General features: G+C 37.3%; 1 protein-coding gene across 1 annotated transcript in view; it reads right to left on the reverse strand.

Annotated features, from left to right (window-relative positions):
- Window positions 1–1,003: 1,003 nt before the first annotated feature.
- Window positions 1,004–27,691, reverse strand: part of LOC124545278 (cell cycle checkpoint control protein RAD9A) — a 43,966-nt gene continuing 17,278 nt past the window's right edge. The window contains exons 4-6 of the mRNA XM_047124162.1: window positions 23,236–23,407; window positions 13,664–13,917; window positions 1,004–3,543 (exon numbers count right to left, since the gene is read on the reverse strand). Of these exons, the coding sequence (XP_046980118.1) occupies window positions 3,104–3,543; window positions 13,664–13,917; window positions 23,236–23,407 (866 nt within the window). The 3' untranslated portion in view covers window positions 1,004–3,103. The remainder of the gene's footprint in view (window positions 3,544–13,663; window positions 13,918–23,235; window positions 23,408–27,691) is intronic.

Consider the following 27,691-nt stretch of genomic DNA (forward strand, 5'->3'; position numbering starts at 1 on the left):
ATCGTCTCATCCACAACATTGATGTTTTTTGGAACAACTGATTAGACTTACCTTCACAAAATTTGTCACTGACAGAACTGACTGTGATGAAATTCTGTACAGCAATCATAAAGAGTCTTGTCTGTTGGTCATTTATTATCAAAAGTAGAAGTAAGTGATCTGACACATTAGTTTTTGAGGTACAGCGGTAAAAATCATTCAAAGAAAACCGATGAGTCACTGCCAGGTGGGAGCTCATTTATGCCAATCGGTTTATGAGGGATGTCTGAACAAATGAGACAATAAAAACATTGCCTGTGAATAGCACTGGTCTGGATTTAAGTCCTGGTCTGGCACACAGTCTCAATCTGTCAGGAAGTTTCATCATTGTGTACACGTCTGTAAATTCTTGATCATTAAAGTGAGCTCAGAGTGTGTAACCTAAATACAGGAGCAAAAGAAACAAAAGAAGATAGGTCTGATGTTAGGCTAGTGAACAGTTTTTCTTGACAATTCCAAACAATTGGCAGTACTGACTCACACATACAGGCTTTATCCCAAAATAAAAAAATTCTTAGAAATTTTCATCAAACGCTGTAATGACAAGTATTATTAAGGGGACTGGTCTGTGTTCAGTTTTCTGAACTCAAAGAATAAGATTTGTAAGCCCATATAATGCTTACCATCTTTTAAGACATCTTTTGGGAACATTTTTATGTATGAACCACAGCTTTAGCTCTCACACTTTTTTATCATATTTTTTTGTTGGGTGTGAAATAAACTGTGCTAATTAGCTAATTATTTATGTATATTACAGGCACACATTACTCAAAATACAAACAAAGTAGAAGGTTTATTTTTTTCCTGCAAGTTCTTTACACTATTCTCTCTAAAGCAGATAACTGAAAAGATGGCGCTGTCATAAATTGTGGTACAAAAAGATTTTAAGTATGATTACCAAAAATTTTGAAATGAATTCACAGTTTTTCTTCAATAAACATTTTATTTTCAAAGTTAAGTCACAAGAGTAGTCTACTTTTTAGTTGAGCATGTTTTTAAGACAGTATACAAAATTTCAGCTCTCTACATTCAATAGCTTTTAGCAAAAGTGTTCCAGAACATGAAATAATTTAACTTTTGGGAAATTCAAGTTCAAGTTAGGACTCGCTTTTTCTATTAACCCTGCATGGCACTAATGCATCCCAGGTCAATATTCATCTTGTTTCCTGTGTTGTTCTTCCTCCCTTCTCTTTTCCACACTTCTTATTCTTGCGTCTTTGGTGACTTCCAACAGTGATTTTTCTGCTTCAAAGAGTCTCCTTTGGTCATTGGTTATTAGAGCTCTATGTATACTCAGTCCATGAGGCACTCCCATCAATTCCATAACATTAAGCCTTCACACTACACCGTCACTAAGAACATAGAACAGCACCTAGCACACCTATTTTCAAAGTATTTAGTCCTACTAGAACAGTTTTTGGTATCTGTTCCCATATACAATTGTTGAAACTTTCATTTGGATTTTGAGTCCTACCATGCAAACATTTCTCTAATAATGTTGTGTCACTAAGATCCCTACATACAGGTTTTATAACTTCTATTATAGCAAATGCCAAAGAATGTTAATGGTTGTAGGTCTCACCTTGAGTTACAGCCCTCTGGCACCCACACCATGAATCACTGCCAGGTGGGCAGAGTGCAAGACAGGTGTTGTCATTTGTGGAGGATTTATGAAACAGGGTTACTGCAACCTGTCTATTTCTTCGTCTGTAAGCCAAACATTTCCGTTAACGCACGTACCATCAGCTAATTTCTTTCCCTTCAAATTCCTCAATCTTGTACATAATTTTGCACCTCTAACTGAATAAATAGGTGGTGTCTCAACATTAATACTATCAAGCCCATTGTCCACATACTTTAGTTTTAGCTTCGAAGCATGTGGAGTAATTGAAGGGGATTCAAGTGTTGTGTTACATTGTATTTCAGTATTAGCAGAGTTAATCCATTTGATGAACCAATTTCCATAAAATTTATGTTGTTTTACACTGAACTTCTTAATTTTTCCCATTACTTTCAAGTGAATTAAGAAACTCATGCACACAGTAAGAAACTCACGCATACAATTGCTTTGCTGTAAACAAAATATTTGCGCCAAAACAACAGCAAACAATGACTAAACTCTCTACATAAACAAAAGATAAGCAACTGTAAAATCTTTGCAGGTTATCCTACTTACAGACTAAAAAGTCATAAAAATGAAAGAAATGAGAGTAAAACTTTATTTTTAACAGAGCTGACTGTGTGCCATGGGGACATTGTGGTGCGTGCAGGCACTTTTACATTCCTCTAATTTTGGTACTTTCTGTGGTCCATTTTCATGGAAGTAAACTTTTTCTCGTTCAGTAAACTACAGAGAATTTGGCAGTTATTCACCTACAAGTCCCCTTAATGGACCTTTATAAGGTTTAGGGAAACATATTTTAAATGGTTAAGAGGTTATGAAAAACAACACAGTAAATATAGTTAAAGAAGGTTCATATTGAAGTAAAAAGTATCTTATTTCAGAAACACTTCACTCACAAATACTCAGTATCCAAATTATGCAATAGCATTTCATGATGGGGCACATGAAAACTTAAAGATGAGAGAAACCAACAACAACAAAATAATTTTGCACTAATGGTATATATCAACCTTACCTTTAACAAAATTAATGTTTTTCGATGAAATCTTCCAGGTTTATCTGCCGAGTTGTGATGTCATGTTGCCACAACATTTTGACAAGTTTCAAATTTGTCATCTTGAGGTGAAATGATGCTACAACTCGACTGATAGGCCAAGAAGATTTCATCAATCAAATTTGCCAAGGAAGACTACATTTTCAAAGAATGTTCACTGTGTCAAACTAAACTAATTTGAAAGTCACTATTACAGACATTTCATTTAAAAATTGACTTTGAACTAAATAACTGAAAAATAGTACAAAGAGTGTTCACAATTTCAACAATTTGTAAAAGAAACAAATTATATTCACAATTATAATACAAAAATACAGCATGTTTGACTGTCAACCTGAGATAAATTATCACGTCTCAGGCACCTTTGCAGTCTTACTGACACGAAATCAGTCACTTTCACCAGCAGAATCATCTGCAAGAACAATATCATGCCCTGGAATATTTTGTGGGTCAAATGTAGCTTCAAAGCACTTTTTGAAAACATAACGTGCTTTTTTACTAGGTGGGGAACTGGGCACCATATCATCTTCACAATCAGACAATCTTGTCGGTAGTCTACTAGTCTGATAAGTACAGCTATTTCTACTGTAGAAGGTATCACAACTTTCACGATTGTCAAGAACATCCATGTTTTCGTCGACATCCATTTCACAATCTCTGTTAGCTATGTCCCTTTTCATAGCTGTTTTGCTGGAAGATGGAACATCTTTCGATCTTTGGTTATTTGCAGTGTACACCTGTGAGCAGCCCTCTGCTGGCTCTGTGTCATCACAGAACATTTCAAAAATTTCTTCAGCTCCCAGTGCTTCATCACGTGCTGATTGTCCTGTAATACAGAGTCTTTTTAAGTAATGAATCTGCAGAAGAGAGAATAGGGAGTACACATATTAAAATATGTTTGAGAAAGTATTAATGAATCATAGACAAAGGGAGAAGCTGCAAAACTAAAACAAGATTGTTCCTATTTGGAAGGCCTTGACTTCCAATCCTTAAACAGATTTTCAGTGTTTTCCTAAAGCTGCTTAAAATTACTATGATGCAAACGGATGTTAAAAATCACAACTATGATCCAGTATTTTCCTTCAAATATACAATATATTGCTCTCCTACTTTACACATATAACAGTACAACACATCTGAACCATGGAAAGTCCAGGACGGAGTAACAACAATCTGAAGAGGATATATTGCTACTCAATAACCTGGTTTTCAATCTATCCAGGTTGAGTGTTTCAGAGAGAACATTAGGAAGTAGTTGACTAGAACAGGGGAAAGGAATACAGTAGAAGACGAATGGGTGGTTCTGAGAGATGAAATACCGAAGGCAGCAGGGGATCAAATAGGGTAAAATACAAGGTGTGATAGAAATCCTTGGACAAAACAAGATATATTGAATTTTATTGAAGAAAGGATAAAGCAAATGAAGCAGGCAAAAGGAAACACAAATGTTTAATACATGAGATTGACAGGAACTGAAAAATGGTTAAGCAGGTATGGCTAGAGGACAAATGTAAGGATTTAGAAGCATATTTCACTAGGGGAAAAACAGATACCCCCTACAGGAAAATTAAAGAGGCCTATGGAGAAACTAGAAGCAGATGTATGAATATCAAGAGCTCAGATGGAAAACCAGTCCTAAGCAAAGATGGGAAAGCTGAAAGGTGGAAGAAGTATACAGAGGGTCTATATTATGGAGATAAGCTTGAAGGTAATATTATAGAAAAGAAAGAGGACACAGATAAAGATGAGAAGGGAGATATGATACTGCAAGAAGAATTCAACAGAGAACTGAAAGACTAAAGTTGAAACAAGGCTCCGGGAGTAGACGACATTCCATCCGAACTACAGAAAGTCTTAGGAGAGCCAGCCAAGACATAACCTCAGACTTAATGAAGAATGTAATAATTACAATTCCAAAGTGTGAATATTACTACAGTGTGTCCATACAAAGGAGATGAACTTGAAGGAAGTATTATAGAATATTACAGAAATGGGTGATGACCTATAAATTACTTGTTAAATAAGTCATAGTTGCAAAATACTACCACAAATTCTTTGGAGTAGAATGACCTCAGTGAAAATCAGTTTGGATTCTGGGGAAATGTAGGAACAGGTGAGGCAATACTGACCCTACGTCTTAGAATATAGGTTAAGGATTGGCAAACCTATGTTTCTAGACAGAGAGAAAGGTTTTGACAATGTTGACTGGAATACTCTCTTTTAAATACTGAAGGTAGATGAGGTAAAATACAGGGAGTGAAAGGCTATTTACAAGACAGCAGTTAGAAGAGTTGAAGGGCATGAAAAGAAAGCAGTGGTTAAGAAGGGAGTATGACAAGGTTGTAGCTTATTGCCAATGTTATTCGATCTGTACAATGACCAAACAGCAAAGGAAACAAAAGAAAAATTTGGAGCAGGAATTAAAGTTCAGGGAGAAGGAATAAAAACTTTGAAGTTTGCCGATGACACTGTGATTCTGTCAGATACAACAAAGGTTTTGGAAGAGCAGTTGAATGGAATGGACAGCGTCTTGAAAGAAGGATATAACATGAACATCAACAAAAGCAAAACAAGGATAATGGAATCTAGTCAAATTAAACCAGGTGATGCTGAAGGAATCATATTAGAAGATGAGACACTTAAAACAGGACATGAGTTTTGTTATTTGGGCAGCAGAATAACTGATGACAGCCGAAGTAGAGAGGATATAAAATGTAGACTAGCAATGGGAAGAAAATCGTTTCTGAAGAAAAGAAATTTGTCAATGTCAAACATAGATTTAAGTGTTTGGGAGACTTTTCCAGAAGTATTTGTACCGAGTGAGGCCGTGCATGGAATGTGGATGATAAACAGTTGAGACAAGGAGAGAATAGATGCTACAGAAGAATGCTGAAGATTAGGTGGGTAGATCATGTAACTAATGATGGGGTACTGAACAGAATTGGGGAGAAAAGGAATTTGTACCATAACCTGACTAGAAAAAGACATCAGCTGACTGGACACATTCTTAGATGTCAAGGGATCACCAACATAGTATTGGAGTGAAGTGTGGGGTGTAAAAATCTTAAGGGGAGACCAAGAGATGAATACAGTACGCAGATTAAGAAGGATGTAGGTGTCATTGGCTATTCAGAGATGTAGAGGCTTGCACAGGATAGAGTAGGAAGGAGAGCGCTATCAAATCAGTCTTTGGGCTGAAGATGATGAAAACAATAACAACAACATATTGCTACTCAACAAATAGAGGAAGTGTTGGAGTCACAGACAAGCACAATCAAAAAAGGTTGCTAAAATATTTAAGCTTTCAGATAACATTTTTCCAAAATAGAAAACACACACACACACACACACACACACACACACACACACACAGTGTGTACAGTGTGTACGATTTCTAACTCAGAAGAAGGACTTTTGTCTGAAAGCTTAAATATTTTAGCAGTTGCTCATTGTGCTTCTCTGTGACTCAATGTCTCCTCTATGAGGTAAGTACAAGACTTTCTTATACTGTCCAGTCTACATTTCTATTGACATAACTGCCAAGCAATTGTAGTTCTACTTTTAGCAGAACATGCAAGCTCAGTTTCTTGTTTTGAATGCACATGTAGAGCTTTGATGCAGCAATGCCCATGTTGTTAAGAAGAATGATAGAATATCACATTTATCCACTGATACCAGGCACGAACTTTCAATCAAAATGTTCTCCCCTGTACATGAATTACATAATGTGTCTACACGTACATGTTATGGCACAGGAACGATGACATATGGAAGTTTGGTTCGGGCCATGAATCGAGCATGGATAGCCAAAGTGGTGAAGGCGACCACTCGCATAAAGTGAGAAATCTGTGCTCCAGTCCCGGGCCGGCACAAATTTTTCTTGCCATCATTCCCTTATGCAGCTGATGGTTGTTTGTATTCACAACTGCAAATGCATCTCATGTATCTACAGCCTGGTTTAGTATGACTAACTGCACAATGATAGCATTGCGCTCTGGCACTGTAACCGATCAATCACAAAGTTGTTTTATCCATTTTTTTTTACATTTTGTCTTTACAAATGACTATTTGTCCATATAATATGAACTATCTAACCATAAAATAAAGTATGCATTAAGATGCAGGTGTGTACAGACTGCATTCATCTGTAGGCTTGCACCCTGTGCATGGTGTATTGTAAGTCTGCAGTTACATGCAGTGTATGCATAACATATTTTACAACTAGATATTTCACATCAAATGGTATATGTGGGGATGGAGCAAGAAGAGCCAACATTCAAAAGTAGCCATCTGTGAATGCATGAAATAAAATTCTTTGCAGGTTAAGACTGAACAGTATATATTTATATAAAAAATAATAATTAAAAAAAATCAAAATATGATACCTACTTGACTTTACTTATCTTTATCAAAAATACTACACATATCAACAATTATTTTTGATCTAAAATCACAAAGATGCAAAAGAAAGTGTGGGCTATATGAAAGCTTGCATGGCAAGAAGACTACATGTGTACATTTCCTCCCTTAAACAATGACAAAATCAGCACCCACTGGTAAATGAATGAGGCCTATTTCTACATTGTGTCTGTTTCTCTTTCTGATTCAGAAATACTGCTGACAATGATTCAGACTTTTAGCGATACAACCAAGAAGATAGAAAGAGAAGGGATTTGGTCCTGGAAAATGGAAGAAAAATTTGGCAAAAGAAATGTCATCCTTCCACATTTATCACACATTGATGAGTCTACAATAAAATTTTCTTTACAGACTGTAGACTTCTGAAGAATATCCTAAAGCTTCTGGTTCAGCCCTGACAGCTAATTTATAATAAAATAACAAAGGAGAAGTTTGCCTTCTCATATCTCGGAGACTAAATGTATGATGAACGTGAAACTTGGTATGTTCTAATCTAACAACACAAGATTCTCAACTACAAAGTTTTGTTTACGTGCCACTTTCCAATTAATGAAATGCAAAGAGAAAGATTTTGTAAAAAGATCAAAAATGCTGTATCTTTGACCTGATTTTGCAAAAAAACTATGTTCTATAAAACTTTTGGCTCATTAGAAAGATAATGGTTTTAACTTGATTGCCAAACACGGACTAACAATGCTAGACAATTTGAATCAAAATTAGGTGCAAAAACCATGGCATGAAAAACTGTAAACCTCATATTCTTATATCTCGTAAACACATGCTAAACATGAAACTTTATATACGGTAAGATGGTAGACTGAACTTCATTCACCTATTATTTTCCAGTAAACTACAAATAGGGTATATTCAACACTTGTTTTACAAATACTGTTTCCTTTAAAACTTACATTTTTCAAACTTTTTGAGCCACTTTCTGCAGTCCAATTTCTGGAAACATACTCTCGGCCAGATGTTGATATTAAAGAAATGGGAAGCTTCGAAATGAGGTGTCGTATTGGTATGCAAAATGCATCCTAGCTTTTAGGTCAATAAAATGAATGAGCTTGGCCTCGAGGAGGCATGTATTTTATTAGTGTGCCATTTTGTTCTGTTAATATGTCAATAATGTTGCAATGTTGAGAAGTTTAAAATCAAAATTGATATTATTTTTTGATCACCGCCTATATGACATATGCCCATATATTTGAGAATCAGAGATAAGTACTTAGCAAATGGCTTTGTAAGCAGACAGGTACCATAACGAGGCTTTGAAACCTAAATTAGGAAACTGGATTACCAGCTTGGGAACCTGGATAAAGAAACCTACCTGTAGCTAGTACTGTACAGCTACTGGGCATGGCCCCTATGGTGATGGGATTCATGTTCTTGAACTGGCAGTGACACTGTCACTGTGGTCCAATGCAACACAGTGAGATATTAGTTGTCAATTTGAAAACAAAACCACACACAATTAAACATGGGCAACAGATTGCTGTAACACAACCTGTCTCCATGGTACATCTCGCCGAATTTGTCCGTCATTGTCAAGTACTGTTAGTGCCGACTGAATATGATTTTCCGAATGCCTGAAAACATACTCTTTCCAGCATTAAATTGTTTCATATTAATTATGGAATCCTAATTCAGTGTTATATATTTCAGCAATTTTTATGAAAATCAGGTTTCAACTGATTTTGTAGAAATTTAGAAAGTGGTATGAGAATGATATTTTACATTGGAAAACCTAAGCTTTTGTGTCCACAGTTTCATGTTTATCACACCTTTAACACTCTAAGCGCCAAGCCCGTAAAATTTACGGGCCTGGGATCGCGCGAAAATCACCAAGCCCGTAAAATTTACGGGCCGCTACATTTAATTTCATTCAAAACACTGCAACGTTATTTCTACGGGTTTGGCCAGCGCTATACGTTTTTCAGATGTTTATTAACAAAATGCGTCCATAGATGTCACGGCAGCGCTGTAATTCATGTTAAAACTTATCTTTGCGTTCTCAGTCTGTATATCATTCAGTTGTTTGTCATCATGTTTCGGCGCGGTTTATCAGACGCAGAAATTGCGGATTTGATCAATCATAGCGACACTCTGGATAATGTAGAGAGTGATTCAGACGATTCTGAATGCAATGGTGTGTTTGAAGGTACGTATTTCCGAATTTTCCACGTAATTGTGCAGTACGCACATATCTGTTGAACATGTGTAAACGATGTATGTAGTTACACATAATGTGATATTCTTTTTAGAAGACGAGATTGATGACAGTTTGTCTTCAGATGAAGACGAGAATGATGTTGAAGGTGTTGCTTCAAATCCAGCAGCTGTGCCGTATCCGAAAGACAGTGAGTGGACTGCAGTTGACACCTACCGACCTCTGCCTGTCAACACGACACCCAGGCAGATACTAGTGGATATTGATGAGTCGAGTTCTGTACTGGATTGCAGTAAAGTGTTCCTTACTGACAGTGACGTAAATGAACTCAAGAGACAGACAAATTTGTATGCATCACAGACAATACAGAAGAAAAGAAGAGGAAATAATCTGAAGCCCCATTCAGTTTTGAGTTCGTGGAAGCCAGTGACTATAAGTGAGATGAGGCGTTTCTTGGGTATTATTTTCCACATGTGTGTTTCGAAAAAGCCAAAAATTGCGGACCATTGGAGCACTAATCCTGTTCTTAGTTGTAACTTTTGTCCCCATGTCATGAGCCGTTTGCGTTTCACTCAGATACTGTCATGCTTGCATCTTGTTGACAATTCAAATCAGAAAAAACCAGGCGAAGATGGATTTCATCCACTTTACAAAGTTTTGCCATATTATAATAATTTGAAGGAGCGATGTATCCAGGCATATCGTCCCTCAGAAAAAGTGACAATTGATGAAGGAATTTGCCCATTTCGAGGTCGTGTGAGTTTCCGTGTTTACATGCAAAATAAGCCTCATAAGTATGGACTGAAAGTATATGCTGTTGCTGAAGCCAGTAGTGGCTATGTTGTAAATTTTGAAGTTTATGCTGGTAAGCATATTGTTGACAATTCTTCGTCTGCGGTTATTTTGCGATTGTTGTCTGACAGCAGCTTGCTGAACAAAGGCCACACTGTGTATTTAGATCGATTTTATTCCAGTCCAGAGCTATTTCAGCAACTGGCAGAGAAAGGCACTGGAGCTGTTGGTACTGTGAACAAATCCAGGAAAGGATTGCCTAAAGATTTAGTATCTGCTAAGCTGAAAAAGGGCGAAATGTCTTTTCGGCGTAAAGATAATGTATTGGCAATGAAGTGGAAAGATAAGAGAGATGTGTATACATTGTCTACAAGGCATCAAGCAACATTTGGTACGCATACTAAGAGAAATGGGTCTGTAGTATTGAAACCACTTCAGGTACTTGATTACAACCTCAATAAAATTGGAGTGGATATTGGAGACCAACGCCTGCAGTACAATCCGTTCCAGCACAGAACTGTGAAATGGTGGCGAAAATTATATTTCCATTTGCTGCTTATGGGAGTATCAAATGCATTTTGGCTGTACAATGCAGTGCACAGGAAGAAAATTACAATAACAGACTTTATAACAGTGCTTGCAGTTCAGCTTGTTGAAGACGACACACTTGAATTCATTCCAAGAAATGAAGGAACTGTAGGTCGGCTAACAAAGAGACATTTTTTGCAGCACATACCTGCAACTACTAAGAAGTATGCTGCTCGTGTGTGTCACGTGTGCAGTTCCAGGAGCAAGAAACAGAGTGGCAAGGCTTCTCGCAAAGAGACACGATACGAATGTGAACAGTGTGGCGTTGCACTCTGCCTGGAACCTTGCTTTAAAATTTTCCACACTAAAAAACAATATGATTCTGTGTGAAATTTATATGTAATACTGTATACTATCAGAAACATGTAATGTAGTGCCACAATTTTGGTTAAAAATAAATCACAATTGTATTCCCTTATTCGTATGACTTTTTCTAAATTCTTAAAACATCTAAGTGATTTCTATAACTGTACCTTAAAGCTGTGCATTGTAAAGTAGTTTCTTTCACTCAGAATTAAAGTAGAAATGTGCAGCTTCAAGATGGTACCAAATTTGCCACAATCCAAACAGTAGATTTGATGCAGTAATTTTTTTAATATTGGTAAAATTGCCCGGTTTCTAGGGACGGGTGCATAAAATAGGCCTGGTACAGAGAGTGTTAATCTACGAGATATGACAGGCCAAAATAAAAATTTTATTCACAGTGTGATTTTTCGTCAGTTTGTTTCAATGTATGCAGTATTGTTAGCCCCTGTTGGAAATTAAACCCACTGCCCCACTGCTCTGGGTTTTTTTTTTTTTTTTTTTTTTTTTTTTTTTAAACATGTTGTTTCGAATGAGACCAGTTTTGAAGCTTTAATAGAAAACAGTATTTGTAAAAGAAGTGTCGCATATACTCTATTTCCTCTTTCTAACAAAATTTCTCAAAATTTTGTCAAATTTGTAGATTATTGTAAAATAGTGGGTGAATGAAATTTTGTATTCTACAACCTGGTGATACCGACCTTTTATATACAAAGCTTTATGATCAGTACACATTTATTCTGTGAGATATAAGAATCCGAAGCTCAGATTTTTTTTCATGCTACAATTTTTGTGCCCAACTTTGATTCAAAATGTCTAGCATTGTTAGCTTACATTGGATAATCAAAAGTATGCTCTTCCTAATGAGTCCAGTTTTGAAAGTTTTATAGAACAAAATTTTTTGCAAAATGAGCTCAAAGAGACTGCATTTTTATCTTTTTACACAATCGTCAACTTTGCACTTCATTCATTCGCTACTGGAAAATGGTACATAAACAAAACTTTATATTTGAGAACCTCTGTGTTCTAATATTACTACATGTCAAGTTTCATGTTCCCCATACCTTTAGCCCATGAGACAGAAAAAAACAAATTCTGAACTTTCTCTGGCACCTATTTTTTCAGATGATTTTGTCTCAAATTTTTTGGCTGAATATGGCTCATAAAATTCCTTTCATTATTATTCTTAAGAGAATGCATAAAATTGCACAAGATGGTTAAATCTCATTTCTTTCAACAAAACATTGCCCAAGACATAACAGCTCAAAGTCACCAGAAATTCACACTCACTCTGCACCATGTCAGGCATGGAGGCAAACAAGTGACTATATCTCAGCCAGTATTGCTCCCACAAGTGTCTGGGTTTTCAAATATTCATGTAAAAGATCATTAGCCATTATAAATATAAAAATATTTTTAAATTTCTTTTCAGTTAATTGCTTAACATCTATTGTACATCTCCACAGCATAACGTTCATAGGATTTCTCACCACCTGCCGCGCAAAAAGTAAATGTTTCTTGAAGCCTGAAATTATGCCATAATCATATCAAACAATGGAAACTCCAGGTAGGAATATCAACAATGTAGAAAAAGACAGATGGCTACATACCTTAAAAAGTACACACAAGTTGCAAACAGGCACAATTAAAAGAGACTTACATAAAGCTTTCAGCCTTAGTCTTCATCAGTAAAAGAGAGACAGACACACCATTCACACACACAAGCAAGCATGCCTGATGCACACAAGACCACCAACTCCAGCATCTTAGACCGGAATGCCATAAAGACACTTTTTAAAGCAATTAACAGATACCAAAAGAAATAACTACAAAAAACTAATCCTCATTTTTATTTTTAATACAACCCTGAATTGATTAAAATGTTCAAATGTGTGTGAACTTGACTGCTATGGTCATCAGTCGCTATGCTTACACACTACTTAACCTAACTTATCCTAAGGACAAACACACACACCCATTCCCGAGGGAGGACTCGAACCTCCGCCGGGACCAGCCGCACACTTGAATTGATTATTTTTCTTCAACATGCACTGCACTGATATAAGACTAGCCTGCACTACCCTAAACATTTGTACTACACATATTAATTTGGGAGGTATCAGGTGACATCTATAGATATCCATGTTTTTGTTACATTTGATAAACATGCAAAGAAACATCTATAATCAACTGAATAGCAAAACAAACACAACACGCTTAAATTGCAAAGATTAGCCTAATGGATTCCCAACCTTATTTTTGCATTCATAAGTAACCTATTCATCTCCTAACAATTTTTCTATATTAGATCTTCCATGACAACCACAGTGACACCATTTTTAATGACTTAGTATCCTCTTTGTTTCCTATGGTCACTACAATAAATTACATTTACCACTCAAAGAAATTTAAGGTTGTGATTGCCTTCTACTAAACAATGTTGTGCCGGCCGTTGTGGCCGAGCGGTTTTAGGCGCTTCAGTCTGGAACCCCGCGACCACTACAGTCGCAGGTTCAAATCCTGCCTTGGGCATGGATATGTGTGATGTCCTTAGGTTTGTTAGGTTTAAGTAGTTCTAAGTTCTAGGGGACTGATGACCTCAGATGTTAAGTCCCATAGTGCTCAGAGCCATTTGAACCATCTGAAACTACGTTGCAAGAAAAAATAAATGCAATACCATTTTCAATTGGTGCCACAACAGGATCCACCACGGCACTCTGCTTGAGCAGCACTTCTTGAGTGCTGTTTTGATTGCTACTGGGTTGTGTTGTTTTAGCTTTTGCAGCAGCATTGTCTTGTTTCTTGTGTTCTTTCACAGAACTTTTCGATTTTTGTGATGTCTGGCTTTGTGAGTCACTGTCAGTTGATAAAGTTGCAAGAACAAAATGAGCCTCAAATGTTGGTTTATTGCTTATCATAAACACAACTGGCCTGAGGGAAAAAAATGAAGAAATGTTAGACATTACCTTCTGACAGAGACAATTTCAAACAGAAAGCATCCAATTACTTATATCAAAACCCAGTTCTGAATTAATTAACATCATTTTAATATAAATTTAACATGGCACCACTTCTCTGATGAAATCCAACTATGAATGTTTGAAGGGAGAAAAAATTGCAGTTAGTCAATCCTGTATGTATAGCTGACTGGCAGAAGTGTTGTAGCAAAAAAGTCATCCAAATTATTATTTCCAAAATGAATCTTTTACTCTTTAATGGAGTGTGTGCTGTTTTGTAACTTCCTAACAGGTTAAAACTCTATTCTGGACTGGGACTCAAACCCAAAATTTTGCCTATCATGTGCAATGCTCTTACTGACTGAGCTATTCAGGCAGTTGCAACTCACCAAACTTTTTACAAGACGTATACTATCTCATAACCTCACACTTACAGTTATATAAACAGGGCAATGTGATGTTATGGTGATGTTCCCTTCTGTTCTGTGACAAGTCTGTAGATGCTCAGTTTGAATGACCTTAATACAATGAGGCAGAAATTCAATCTGTGCTATAGTCTAAAGTCTGCATTACAATGTTCACCCTCTCATTCGCACTGACCTCCCCTCTCTTTTTAGGATTTAGGGAGCTACCTCAATGGCAAGCTTGTTAGCAAGCTTGCCTCAAATATTCTGAGAAGAATGTGGTTGTGGTGCTTCTTCTTCTTCTTCTTCTTCTTCTTCTCCTCCTCCTCCTCCTCCTCCAGTTCCTTTAAACTTTCAATTGTTGGGGTGGGGGGTAAGAATGTGGTTAAAGCACATAACATTTTAAAGTGCATAAAATAGTAATGCAGTTAAAACTGCATTCAATCGTTTTCATTGCCTCACTTAAACTGTTAAAATTGTAAACATGGTCATCTTTCCAAAATATTATTAGAACTTGAACACATAACAGAGCAAATGCACAAATGAAACCCTAGCTGTAAACAAGGTAAGGGACAAGTTGGTTGTGTTGAGAAATTGCACAGCAAAGTTTCAATAAAATGTCATACATAAGATATATCAACGACAGCCATTGTGATTTTTTAATTCAGATAAGTCACTGTTGTCAAGTAATTCTTCAGTAATGACATAGCTTTAAAATCATAAATATATTCAAAATTTTATTCTTAAAAATATCTCAATGGGTGCTTAACATTGTTCAGTTGCAAACTGACTGCACTTAACAAGAATTACCATTGACTTATCACTGTTTACTTGCTGGGCCACTTATCAAAACATTACTGTGAAACCTCTCCAAAATACAAATTTAAAAGGTCTAAATTGTTTCACTTTATGATTCTAAGATTTGCATTACCAAGTTTTGAAATAATGACGTATAACAACCTCAAAATGTAATCTATGACATTAAGGATGATCCTTGTAACTGCAGCCATAACACTGTCAAATAAATTCATTTAAACAATGTTAAGGGACACAGCTTAACGTGGTTTACTTGCTTAAAGGATTATTCACCCTTACCTGAATACTAATGGCTTTCGAAGAGCATTTGTGTTCAGGATCTTTATCTGAGTCATAGTTATCCTCCTCAGATTTGTACAAATCGACCCTGAAATACATTTTCCTAGCACGAAACCACACACATTACTACAAGGGCTATCCAGAAAGTGACAGACATTTTGGTCTATAGCTGCAGTGGGCAGGGCTACAGCTGCCATGTTGGTGCCATAATGTTCCTATACTCAGTATGCATCCAGTGGTGGTAGCATATGGTCTGTTCCTCTGCTACTTTGCTTTCTGTGACATGTTCAAATGTGCACTACAACAGAAAATCCCACCACTTGTGAGGTGCATCCTGTGATTAGGTTTTTGTTGGCAAAAAACTGCAAACCAATTGAAATTTATCACAACCCTTGTGATGCGTACAGAAAAGAAATAACGAGTGAAAGCTGGGTGAGGAAATGGTGCATAGATTTTAAAAATGGCTGTAACAATGTTCATGATGAGGATCGCAGCAGTAGGCCTAGTCTTGTGAATAACGAACTAGTGATGAGAATCACCAAAAAAGTTCATGAAAAACATCGTGTCATGACCTTTGCAAGATTTTCCCCAGATTTCACAGAGATTGGTGCATGAAACTGTGGAGGAGAAGTTTGGTCACAACAAATTTTGTGCCAGGTGGGTTCTCAAAATCCTAGTGGAAGACCACACACTGGCTAAAGTGCTGATCTTCTTCAAAGATTATGAGAAAAATGGTAACAAAGTTATTGATCATATGGTAATTGGAAATGAGACTTGACCAAAGCATGTCAGTTGTGGAACAAAAAGTTAAGTTGATGGAATGGGGACACACAAATTCTCCCAGAAAACAAGGAACTGCTTGCAAATGATGACAGCAAGAAACATCATGGCTACTGTGTTTTGGAACTCAAGGGAGTGATTCTCATTTATTTCCTTGAATAAGGTATGACATTTACCTCAGAGAGGTATTGTCCAACAATGACAAAGTTAAGATGGGCAATACAAAACAAATGTCAGAGAAAACAAGTACTTTTTTTTTTCACAATGCACATCTACACACAGTCAGTCATACCTGTGATCTCCTACGGAATTTTGGATGAGAGGTGTTTCATTGTCCACCACACAGCCCAGATTTGGTGCCAAGCAACTACCATCTCTTCCCAGGATAAAGACATGTCTTGCAACACAGTGTTTTGATACTGATGACAAACTGCATGCTGGTATAAACCAGTGGTTGTGATTGCAGGCAGCAGATTTCTACAGAAATGGTACTGAAAAACTTGTGCCACAGTATGATAAGTGCCTCGGTTTGAATGGCAATTAAGCAGAAAAATAGTTTAAGAGTGCATCTTCAAAACATATACAATAAAATTTGATTTTCCCATATTGTTAATTGTTTAATTTCAAAATCTGTCATTTTCTGGATAGCCCTTGTACAGCCAGCACCCACGTTTCTGGCAATTACCACTATTTACGCGCAAAAGTTGCTATTATTGCATTCACGTATCATGTTTTATATGCAATAGCTCTGTTTTTCATTGACTGTCTCTTATCACTGTTTACACCCGAGGTATTCAAAAAGATATGTTCCACATTCTCTTAATACACTAAGACATACTCCCTAGTAAATTATAGAGCACAAGAGACATTTCAAAAAATCTTAAAATTTACTCCACAATCATCTCTATGTCTGTGAAAATGGGTGGTAAACTAATTGCTGATGTCTTGTCTGGACATAAAGAGCTATCATTTAAAATGTTACACATGAAAACTACCACCAAGAGCATCACATGTTAGACAGTCCTCTTGCTGGAACAGAAGCTGTGTGTATTGTATCCAGAGACTAGGAAGGACGACTTCTCTCATCTAAGTGAATGGAAGGCCAAGGCCGAAGAGCTGACACCATCTGCTGTGGCTTCTGGTATTCTCGCTGATACATGGCTCTACACAAATAAGATTATAGACTGTAGGGAAGCATATGATTCCCAGCACCTGCTTCCTTGGCCATAAATCACTTCCCTAAATACTATGTACTCAGTACAACACTCTTCCCCATAGTTTGTAGATGAAGAAGGCTCACCTATGTAGTCTGCACTGATCAGCACATGCCCTGTATAGTCTGGAGGTGACTTGAACCAGGTGTGCACATGGTTGCATATAACTCTCTACAAAATATAGTAAACTTATTTGGTACATAGATCTTGAATAAATGACCAATAAAAAGCACATAGCAGCTAAGAGTATCCACTTGTGAATACTGAGATGCAGCTCCAGCATTAATTTAAAAAAAAAATTATAAATCACAGCTGAAAACATATACAAGAAAGCAATCTCTCCTGTAATCAATAAAATTTGAATATTTTCAGCCTCTTCAAAGTTAGTGACTTTGTTTCATCCAGAGCCTTCCATGAGATTTTCAAGTTTTTCCAGATTGACATTTCAAATTTTTCTGGGCTAATTTTTGGTGTTTGTGAATGCATATTCAACATTTACCATTTTTTATGGCTGCAAATGAAGTTTTTTGAGATATCTCATATTAGTCATCGCTCCAAGTTCAGACAGAATTGAAGGCTGCAGGAATTTTTCAGCATAATTGATAAAACTAATGAGAGTCCACAAACAGAACAGAAAAAAAAATTACTTTTGATGTTGTGACTGTACTGATCAGGAGATTTATAGCTAAACCATTAGCTACATACTAAAACAGTGACAATGAGCAATAGTTTGCTTTTCAGTTTCATCAACAACTCTCAAAACTGCAATCTCTTCCCGCCCCTGGAAATTTCACTGTTACCATTATCTGTCAACAATGTACACTATGCCATGTCACTGTATGGTAATCTCAAGTATATGAGAAATGCTCACATTGAAGTGCTGTCACAGGAAGGTGTAATATTAATAAACTTTGATGGTAACAATTCATCATGTATCAAACTGGACAAACTTCCCACTATGGTCATTGTTAACTTGACGTTTGACACTGCAAGAAACTTGGCAAAGTATTATTTTGCTCTAAAAGTAGTAAAAAAGAACAGAAGCCTGACTATTCAATCTTCACAAGATGTATGTTCCAAAATGGACATAGAGGGTGATTATAATTAAAGATCCAGTTTCAAAATGCCATAAGAATAATGTCAAATTTGAACAGGATATTATCAAAGATGGGGAAAGTTTATGGAAATGAAAAAATCTAATGAAAAATTTTACCACTAGATGGCTTTCTAAATATCACAACATAAATGGGTACATCTACAAGTGACAGATGAATTGCAATATGACAGCTATGGTGTGAGCTGCGCACTGTACTGGTAATGTGCATGATTGCACAAGTTTGGCATTCAATACCTATGGCACTGTTAATAAGGTAAGCCGTTCCACCAACGAAGATTGTACCACACTGGATGGAAAAAAAATCAGTTTTTAATTGTCCTAAGGTCAAAACCAATAAGTAGCAGAAATGAAATTGATTTTTAATTGCCTTGGTGCCAAAAGCCATAAATAAATCAATCTGGTACCGGTTTCTAATTGTTAAAAGACTGGCGTATGACTTGTTCAAGATGGTGTCCACTGTTTTCCACCACAAAAGTATGTTTCACAACAGATCGGAGTGTCTCAGGGATCACATTCAGAATGCATTGCACAATGTTTGTAATCGGAGCACTGAACACACTGCATCTTTCAGATAATCTCACACCCAGAAGTCATATAGATTAATACTGTGTGATCTGGACAGCCAGGCAGTATAATGATGGCTGATAATTCTATCCTTTCCAAAATGCCTCTACAGCAGCTGCTTCACAGGCTGTGCAATATGCAGATGAGCTGCATCTTGCATAATGATCCTAACCGCACATCCACACTGTTGAAGGGTTGGAATGATGCTGGTGCACAAAAGCCTCTCATAGTACATACCAGAAATGGTATAGTAATACGACTTGCAGGACCCATTCCTTAAAAAAATATGGCCCTACGACAAACAATGCCATCGGTCTGCAAAAAACAGTTACCTGTGCAGAATGAAATGGTACCGGTGTATCTCAAAGTGGATTTTCTGTTGCCTGTATTTTGAAATTCTGCATATTGACATGTCCCTGGATATGGAAATGGGGTTCATCTGTTCACAGGCTCACTGTCTACTTCCATGCGAGCAAGAAATTCTTGAGACAACATTTGTGTCTTACTGGTAGGTCAGCATTAACCAACTCCTAAACATGGATAATTTATTATGGATAGTAATGCAGGACGCTTCGTAGAAATGTATGCACCATGCTCACATGCATGTCAACAGTTTGGGCAATTCCCCAGCACTGCATGTTTGCACACCACGACACGATTCCTCCTTGCAATGCTGTGGCTGCACCTTTTACTGATGTTGGATTAATTGTTTCCCTTCCTCTGCCACTCTACACTTCAGAGGAAAAAGTCTTTTCAAATTTCATGATCATTTTCTCCAGACCCTTGGCAGTTATCAGACTACCTTTTTTCATATCCTTCAATGCCTGGAACTTCTGCAGAGCTGGCACACAGTCACCACTCTTGTAAAAGAGCTTTAACAGTAGTATGTGCATTGAGAGAATCCAAGCATCTCAGATGGAAATTGTGGAACAACTGTGTATCCCACATCGTTTATTTTGGATAGTCTGTTGCTTACAGTTCCACCTAGTGATAAAATTTCTGTTTTTTTCCCATTAAGTTTCCCCCTTTTTCAGTAATATTAATATTCCATTCAAATTTGATAACATTGTGAGCAGTGGCTCTTTTTGACAGAATTTTGAAACTGGAACTTTAATTATAATCACCCTGTATATTTATATATTTACTTTAATCAAACAATCCTTCTTTGCTTATGGTAAATGACGAATTCACTGCTAAATGATAAATTCTCATGCACATGTTACACTCTGTCACACTCACAATCATGCAATGGGAAACAAATCTGGTCCCCAAGAAGCCACAAATGATAATGAACATTCCTATGGTCAGCAATTGCTCGAGAGGTAGTTACAGTTGAGCAACAAATGCTACAACAATCCAATACATTTCTTCATCTTGTTTTTTGTGACTCCACAAACAACTGGTTCCAAAGCAAAATCTCAGAGAAATTTGTAGCAAAATAGCTTAGTACATTTCTTTCTGTAAATGAACAGTTCAACTCCCCACCAAAGTATTTCTGAATTTCCTGAGAGTTTAACCTATTTCTCCAGTCAGTCAGTTCGATTTTCCTGCTATTTTAGACTTTCCAGACAAGCTGTCATGTTGAATGAGTAAGCAAGGCAGCAGTTGAGAGCAATTAATGAAAACTGACTTTATACCAGCACTTGCAAAGGTTTGGTACGGTAGTAATTTTTGAACAGCAAACAATATATTCACTTAAGGCATTACCACCAAAAGGTAAGTGACAGCCCTTCAGTCTCACTGGAGAGGCTAGATATGAGACTGGCACTGTAGGCAACTGTGGCTGGCATAATTCTCTCAGGGCAGACTACTTCAAAGGCCTTGAGGTCTATAGGCCACTCCGGTCCATACACTGTGCTTCTGTATCTACTGAAGATCACACAAAAGCTTTATAAAACTGAATCATATGCACTCTGTCTATCCCAGGGTAGACCTGTGACTAAAGCACTTAAAGATGTTCAGCATGTACATGTCCCTTAAATGCAGGAACAATGACAACTTTGAAACAAATACGTGGTCCTGAGACATATGAGTTAAACAAAAGATGAGAACAGTTCAACTAGTCTCTTCAGGCCAGTTTCCTGGGAGTTGCAAGGGTGAGTTTCTGTTGCATAATTAGAGAAGGAAAAAAAATTACAAAACTGTCAACAAGTAAGGAGCACCGCACTGGCCTCCTTGTCGTGAATGTTATACTATTAACGGCATTGTCAAAGAGGGTTAAATTTAAAAACTTCCTTGAAAGGACACCACCAGTGAAACCTGTGCCCTAACTGCTCAAATTTGGTGTCTAGAAAGTATTGTCATAGTAACAACAAATGAATAAAGATAGACAAGCATGGAAGCCACATCAATGGTGAAGTGCTAGAATATTATGCTTCCAACTAATGTCAACCGTGTTTCTTATATGACGAATGTTTGTAATTAAATGCTGTCTGTCTTCATGAATTGTCTCCAGGGTGGTCTAGTTGTCAAGATTTCACTGTTACTGCTAACCTACACTGACTGGAGGTAAGGATCCATGTGCTCTGATTCAGACCAGAGGACAGCTGAGCATTCCATCCAACATTCAATGTTACTTCTAACCTACACTGACTGGAGGTAAGGACCCATGTGCTCTGATTCAGACCAGGGGACAGCTGAGCATTCCATCCAAAATCTTTTCTACACAGCTCATTATTGTGATGCTCTGTAAACATGTAAAGATGCTTCGACCTTTCCCAGTTTGAGGAAGGAGAGCAAATTTCCTCCGTCATAAGGTTTGAAATTCTCCTATGTGCAAAATTCTCCTATGTCACACATCATGCAGCCCAAGCCAGCAATTTCTGGCTCATGCAGCACTGCTCTACCAAACATAACAGGTGCAACCCCTGCAAGTAGTTGCTTCTGCAGTATCATAACAACACTAGCTGGCATTCCCTCAGAAACAGTTACACGTCAACACTGCTCCAACCATGTTGTGCCACACCCAAGCAGAATCATGGTTAGCAGGCATATTCATGTCCCACCAGGGCTCTATAAGAGCACAAGGTACCACACTAAGGCAGTCTTGGCCTAGACTACACTACTGCTGCTGCTGCTGCTTTAAAGCCTCACCACTAGGACCAATCTCATCTGGGCTTCTACTCCGCTTGGTATGGAATTTGTAGTATGTGGCACTCCGACCTAAAGATTTTTCCATAAACTTTGCCATTCACCATCCCAGATGTAGCACTCAGCCCAGGCACTAAAGTGATGTATAATACTTTTTCTGTCTTCACTTGATGAGACATAAACTGTGCTGCTTACTGATGCCTTCCAATGATTTTTTGTACCTCCATTCACAGACACATTTCTCATGCCAGAAGCGAAACAGTAATCAAACCAGTGGGTGAAAGACAGTTCTGTGCAAAAGGAGCAAAACTGACTTCATCTGCTGTAAAAATTGCCACAGGGTTTCCTGGGCTGTAAAAGGATTCTACTCATAGATTGTCTTGCAACAAATGAAAAATCAACTGCTGAATACTACACAGACGAATGTTTAACGACTAACTAGAGAGAAGAGCCTTGGATTGTGTAAGGAAGGGTGGGGGTGGGTGAGGGATGGGAGGATGGGACCTTTCATAGGGATGTTGCACCTGACTAGGGTCTTTTGGTATGGAGAAGCCTGATGAATCTGACGTTTGCACATCCACGTTGACACATCCACCTTCCCCAAAAACTTGACATCAAATGACTTCCACATACAAAAAAATTTATTAACGGAAAACATTAATAATGATGTTATGGCAGAAAGTTATTAGTAATTTACAGACCTTCTTGAATCACCAAGTCAGTAAAACATGCTGGACAAAGTGCATTAATGTAGAAAAGTATTATACTGAAAGTAAGTGATTTTTGAATTATTTTCTTCTTGTGTTTCTGCTAAGACTGTGTTACAAATTACAAACATAATCAGGTTTTATGTGCCCCATTCTCATTTCTGTATACATCCTAAATGACAGCTCTGAACTCAAAATCCACAGGATCAGAAACTAAACAATACACACATCATTCACTGAAATTCTATCTATATAAAAATTAAGCTAAGAACAAATCAAGCAAATACCAAAGCTTTTACTATCCATTGTGGTGTTACTTACTGTCCAGATTCCTTAAAGTTGATGGCCACAGGGACAGAAACACTTTCAGCAAATACAACTAGTGATTTGAACTCCTTCAGGCAAAAGGTAATTGTTGTTTCAGTACCTACTTTAAAATACTCAAAGTCTCTGGGCTCCAGACATAGCTCCGTGTTGATAACCTTGCTACGATCTGAAATAAAAAGAAAAGAAATCTGAAAATGTGGATAAACTACAGCTCATATCAGAATTTTTCCACAATTGCACCTAAGTAACTGTTCTCTTAGTAATCATTTTTATTAATTTCCAGCAATAGAGATTAAATCACTTTCAGCTGTGTCACACTACAGAAATGTCTTAGTTCGTAAGTAAAATTTCCATGTTTGCTTAAAAAGGGTTGGGGGGGGATAAAGGGATATGCTGAATAAGATAATGCAGTAGTACGAAATTTGACTGTCTTCTTTCAACATGGTTGAAAAGGGAAAGTTAACACTTTAAAACAGAGGTTTAATCCCTGCCACTCTGATAAAACACAAACAGCAGAGGTTGAAAATTATGGCATCAGTTTCATGCAAAAGTTCTAAATGTTCTAGTGCTTTGCTAGAGCTTTACTCACAGGATAGTTACACAAAACATCAAGTGAAAGTGGCTGTAATGAAGCAACGTAATCTTTTTTCGTCATCTCAGCAAAATTGTTGTTGTTGTGGTCTTCACTCTGAAGACAGGTTTCATGAAGCTCTCAATGATAGTCTATCCTCTGGAAGCCTCATCATATCTTAATAACTACCGACATAATCCATATCAATTCATGCAGGGGGTTTATCTTCATAGTCTCAAATGTCATTGAATTCAACATATGTTATAATTTAGGACACAGTAAAAAACTCATTTTTTTGTCCAAAAAAAAAGAAACCTGGCCTAAGATACAAGCTGCTGATGATGCCTCGAGCACCACTTCACATGTTATTTTCAGGAAAAATGTTAAAATGCTACATCTTTGGAACAGTTCTAGGTATTTTTTCATTTATTTATTTTTTACTTGAAAGATAATATATTGCGATATCCACTGTTTGAAAATGTGTGAGAATGTTCTCTTGCTGTACTCTTCCACCTTTCCTAAGATTTTTTTTCATGACAATCCCAAAAATTTTTGTATTTTTTTTTCTTTTGATTAGTACCACACAACACTACAGTCCCTGAAAAAGGGAACTTCTATTTTCAGCTGAACAGGTTTTATAAACAATTGAAAATTTTGCCATACATTAAAGTAGTTTCTTTTAACATGTTGTCACGTATTAGTCACAAGAAATCAAAACCTATTCTTATTCGACACAGAATTTTATTTCTTTTGGAAGATAAGTAAAGAGGCACATTTTTCAAACATTACTGGATGATTGCAAAATCTATGTGAAAGTTACAGGTCACAAAGCAATCAACTTTTGTGCACTCTGCTTAAAACTGAAACTAGCTATTCACTGAACTAAAAATGTGTTCAACTGCAACACAATTTTCCTTTGACATCGAGAGACAGCTTCCTGCTGAACAAATAGGAACTGAGGCACTCATAATCTTTAAAATATTGCGAAATGGAGGTGAGCACTGGCAGTGGTGAACTCGTAACTGATGTCTATAATCACTGCAATCCACCAGTAGCAGTCATACATACAGGCCACAAACACCCCTCTTTGTAGGTTGTGAATCTGAATATTCTCTAGCTGTTTCTGAGGTCTTGGCCAGACAAATGAAATTTCTTCTTTCTTGCTCTTTAAAGTTCATGCAAGTTCAGTCATCTGAGTCCAGGAATGGGTTTTCTGAATTACTTTCACAGAGGGTGTTTGGCTAGACCATTTTTCTTTTTCTGCTGGTAGAATTCTTCAACTTGCCTGTTTGGACAAAAGTATCAAGGCTGCAAATATGTATGATTTCACCACTCTTGTAAAATCCTTGGCATTCTGAATTGCAGTTGTAGTTGTGCTGGAGAGATTATGTTTTGTAGCATGGTGCTTCAGTTAACCTCCTACTCCATCACAAGGCCCTTACCCATGACCAGAAGCACTGTATATCCTCTCCATTGGCACAAATGTCTATAGTCAATTCAAACAGTTGGCAACAATTTCTGAAGTGACTAGGAGCACCGGTGGAAACTGATGATCTTCACTGCCTGTGATCGAACTTGTTGATGAATTTTGCACATTGCCAACAATGCGTCTGTTGGGTCATGCCCCATGTCATCACTTACAACTGCAACAGAGGTGGTTGTTTTGAAACTTACATGACTTCTGCAAAAATTGAAACTTGTTCATTACTCAAAAGGCATCCTTGTACTTCTAGTGGCAGAACGACACACCACTTCTAAGCTGTGGATGAATGGCGCACCATTTCTCAGCAAAACCACAGTGAAGCTCTTCAGCCTGTTAACATCCCTTCACTTTTGCAATTTCTTCAGATGTTGGTATATCACTGCTTTCAGTGTCCATTTCTCAAGTTCATCAATGAAAATGTCATTGGCAAAAGTTTTCTTGGTTAGTTTATTTTTCTCCCATGTTGCATACTTAACTTCTGTAGACTCATCTGCTGTGACTTCCAGACTAAGTGTCTGTAAAGCCAATCCTCCCTTTACAGGGCAGTCACCACAATCCTGAAACAAACAGGTCTCTTGCTTCACATCACAGACTACCAATGAGTTCAAACATCTGACAAAGGTGTCATATGTGATGTATTCAAGTTAGTTCTTCAAAGCTATGACACTAAGTTTGAAATTCGCACAATACACACATAAACATGGGTGTGGAACCATCTACTTTTGTCATAGTGCATACAAGTTTGATCTTCCAATGCATAATATTATACTGAGTAGTTATAATTAAAGTGCAGCTACTCACGGAGTTCCACTGCAGGCTGTAACTAACATATGGTAGCAAAACTTGGTAAACACAGAACCAATTTATGCTGGAAAAAAATTAGTTTCAGTTTTGGTTACCAGGTGCAAATCTGGCTCTGTATGAGACTATGACATCCACTCTGTCACTTACACGTCATAACATGATTAAACAGTATTGCTACTGAGAAGAGAGACTGTGCACTGTTAGTGCAACTGTTTTTTGTGAATGGCAGCAATAACTGCCACATTGAGGCAGTATCGCCGACTGAAATGTCTGAGGAGATGTCCGACATAATTAAATGGTTTAAAGAAGATAATACTGAAATTCGAAAACACATTGGAAGAGAAAGATGTCTTGTCCTAGTGGCAGTTATTGATGAGGTTGTTGTTGCTGTAACATACCATGCAAGAGAGATGTATAGATGATCTTTCTTACATTCACAGTGCCAGATTTGCACTTGGTGGCCAAAACTAGAACTAATTTTTCCAGCATAATTCAGTTCTACACTCACATATTAGCATATCTACTAAGTTTCACTGGCATATGATAATTATAGTCCACACCAGATCTCCTTGAGTAACTGCATTTTACTCCTAACCATCCAGTATATTCCTTCTTGTATATGGCAAAAGTTTCTTTAACACTGCCAGTTATTTATCTTTTCGCTTTCACCAATTTTCCTCCTTTATTTTTTATAGTTACAGTGTCGTTTTTGTTGGAACTTTGGTGAGGACAGTCCCACTTATCTTCCAGATAAAATGACATGGTATTTGAACTTGAGCTTTTACAGGATAACTATAATAGGTATCTGGTCTACTGAACACCCCTTTTACAGACGTCACATTTCTTGTTTTGTCCACGATGTATATGTCCAGTGATCACCTCTCACAAGCCTGAATATGGTCCCCAAGGATAGATGCATACTTGTGTTGATCCATTTGCCTTCCAGAATGACAAGATTACCCAATGAAAGCCATGAAAACATTCCCCAGATCATAATGCTTCCTCCTCTGGCCTAGACCTTTCTGATGATTGCTACAGGGCGTATGCTTTCAGGCATTTCACAACATACAAGCCAACAGTTATTGTTCAATGGATATAGAACATGATTCATCTGAAAAGGATAGCTGTCGCCACTTAGTGGATGTCCAGTGGTGGTGCTGGCTTGAAAATTTCAGCCTTTGTCACCAATGAACAGCAGTTAGTTTGGGTGCATTAACCATGTGCCTGCTGCAGGGGCCCATATGCAGCAATATTCGCTGAATGATGGTTGAGAAACACTGTTGGTAGCCCCTTAGTTCATCAGGGTGGTCAGTTGTTCAACAGTTGTACAACTACTTGTTCACACACACTTTTGCAGCCATTGTTCATGCCTGTCATCTAAAGTCCATGGTACACCACAGCTGCCTCACTGCCAGTTTTGGGTAGCGCCATTTTGCCATGCACATTATACTTTACCCATGCGGCATGTGGACAGTTTATAAATTTACTCATTTTGGAAATACTTCCAAAATAATTATCAAAGTCATTTCAATTAAGATTCAAAAATTCAAGAAAAGTTTACTACACCTGACAAGATTCAAACCCACAACCTC

The sequence above is a fragment of the Schistocerca americana genome, chromosome 8, assembly GCF_021461395.2.
Source record: "Schistocerca americana isolate TAMUIC-IGC-003095 chromosome 8, iqSchAmer2.1, whole genome shotgun sequence".
In the NCBI taxonomy this organism is placed as follows: Eukaryota; Metazoa; Arthropoda; class Insecta; order Orthoptera; family Acrididae; genus Schistocerca; species Schistocerca americana.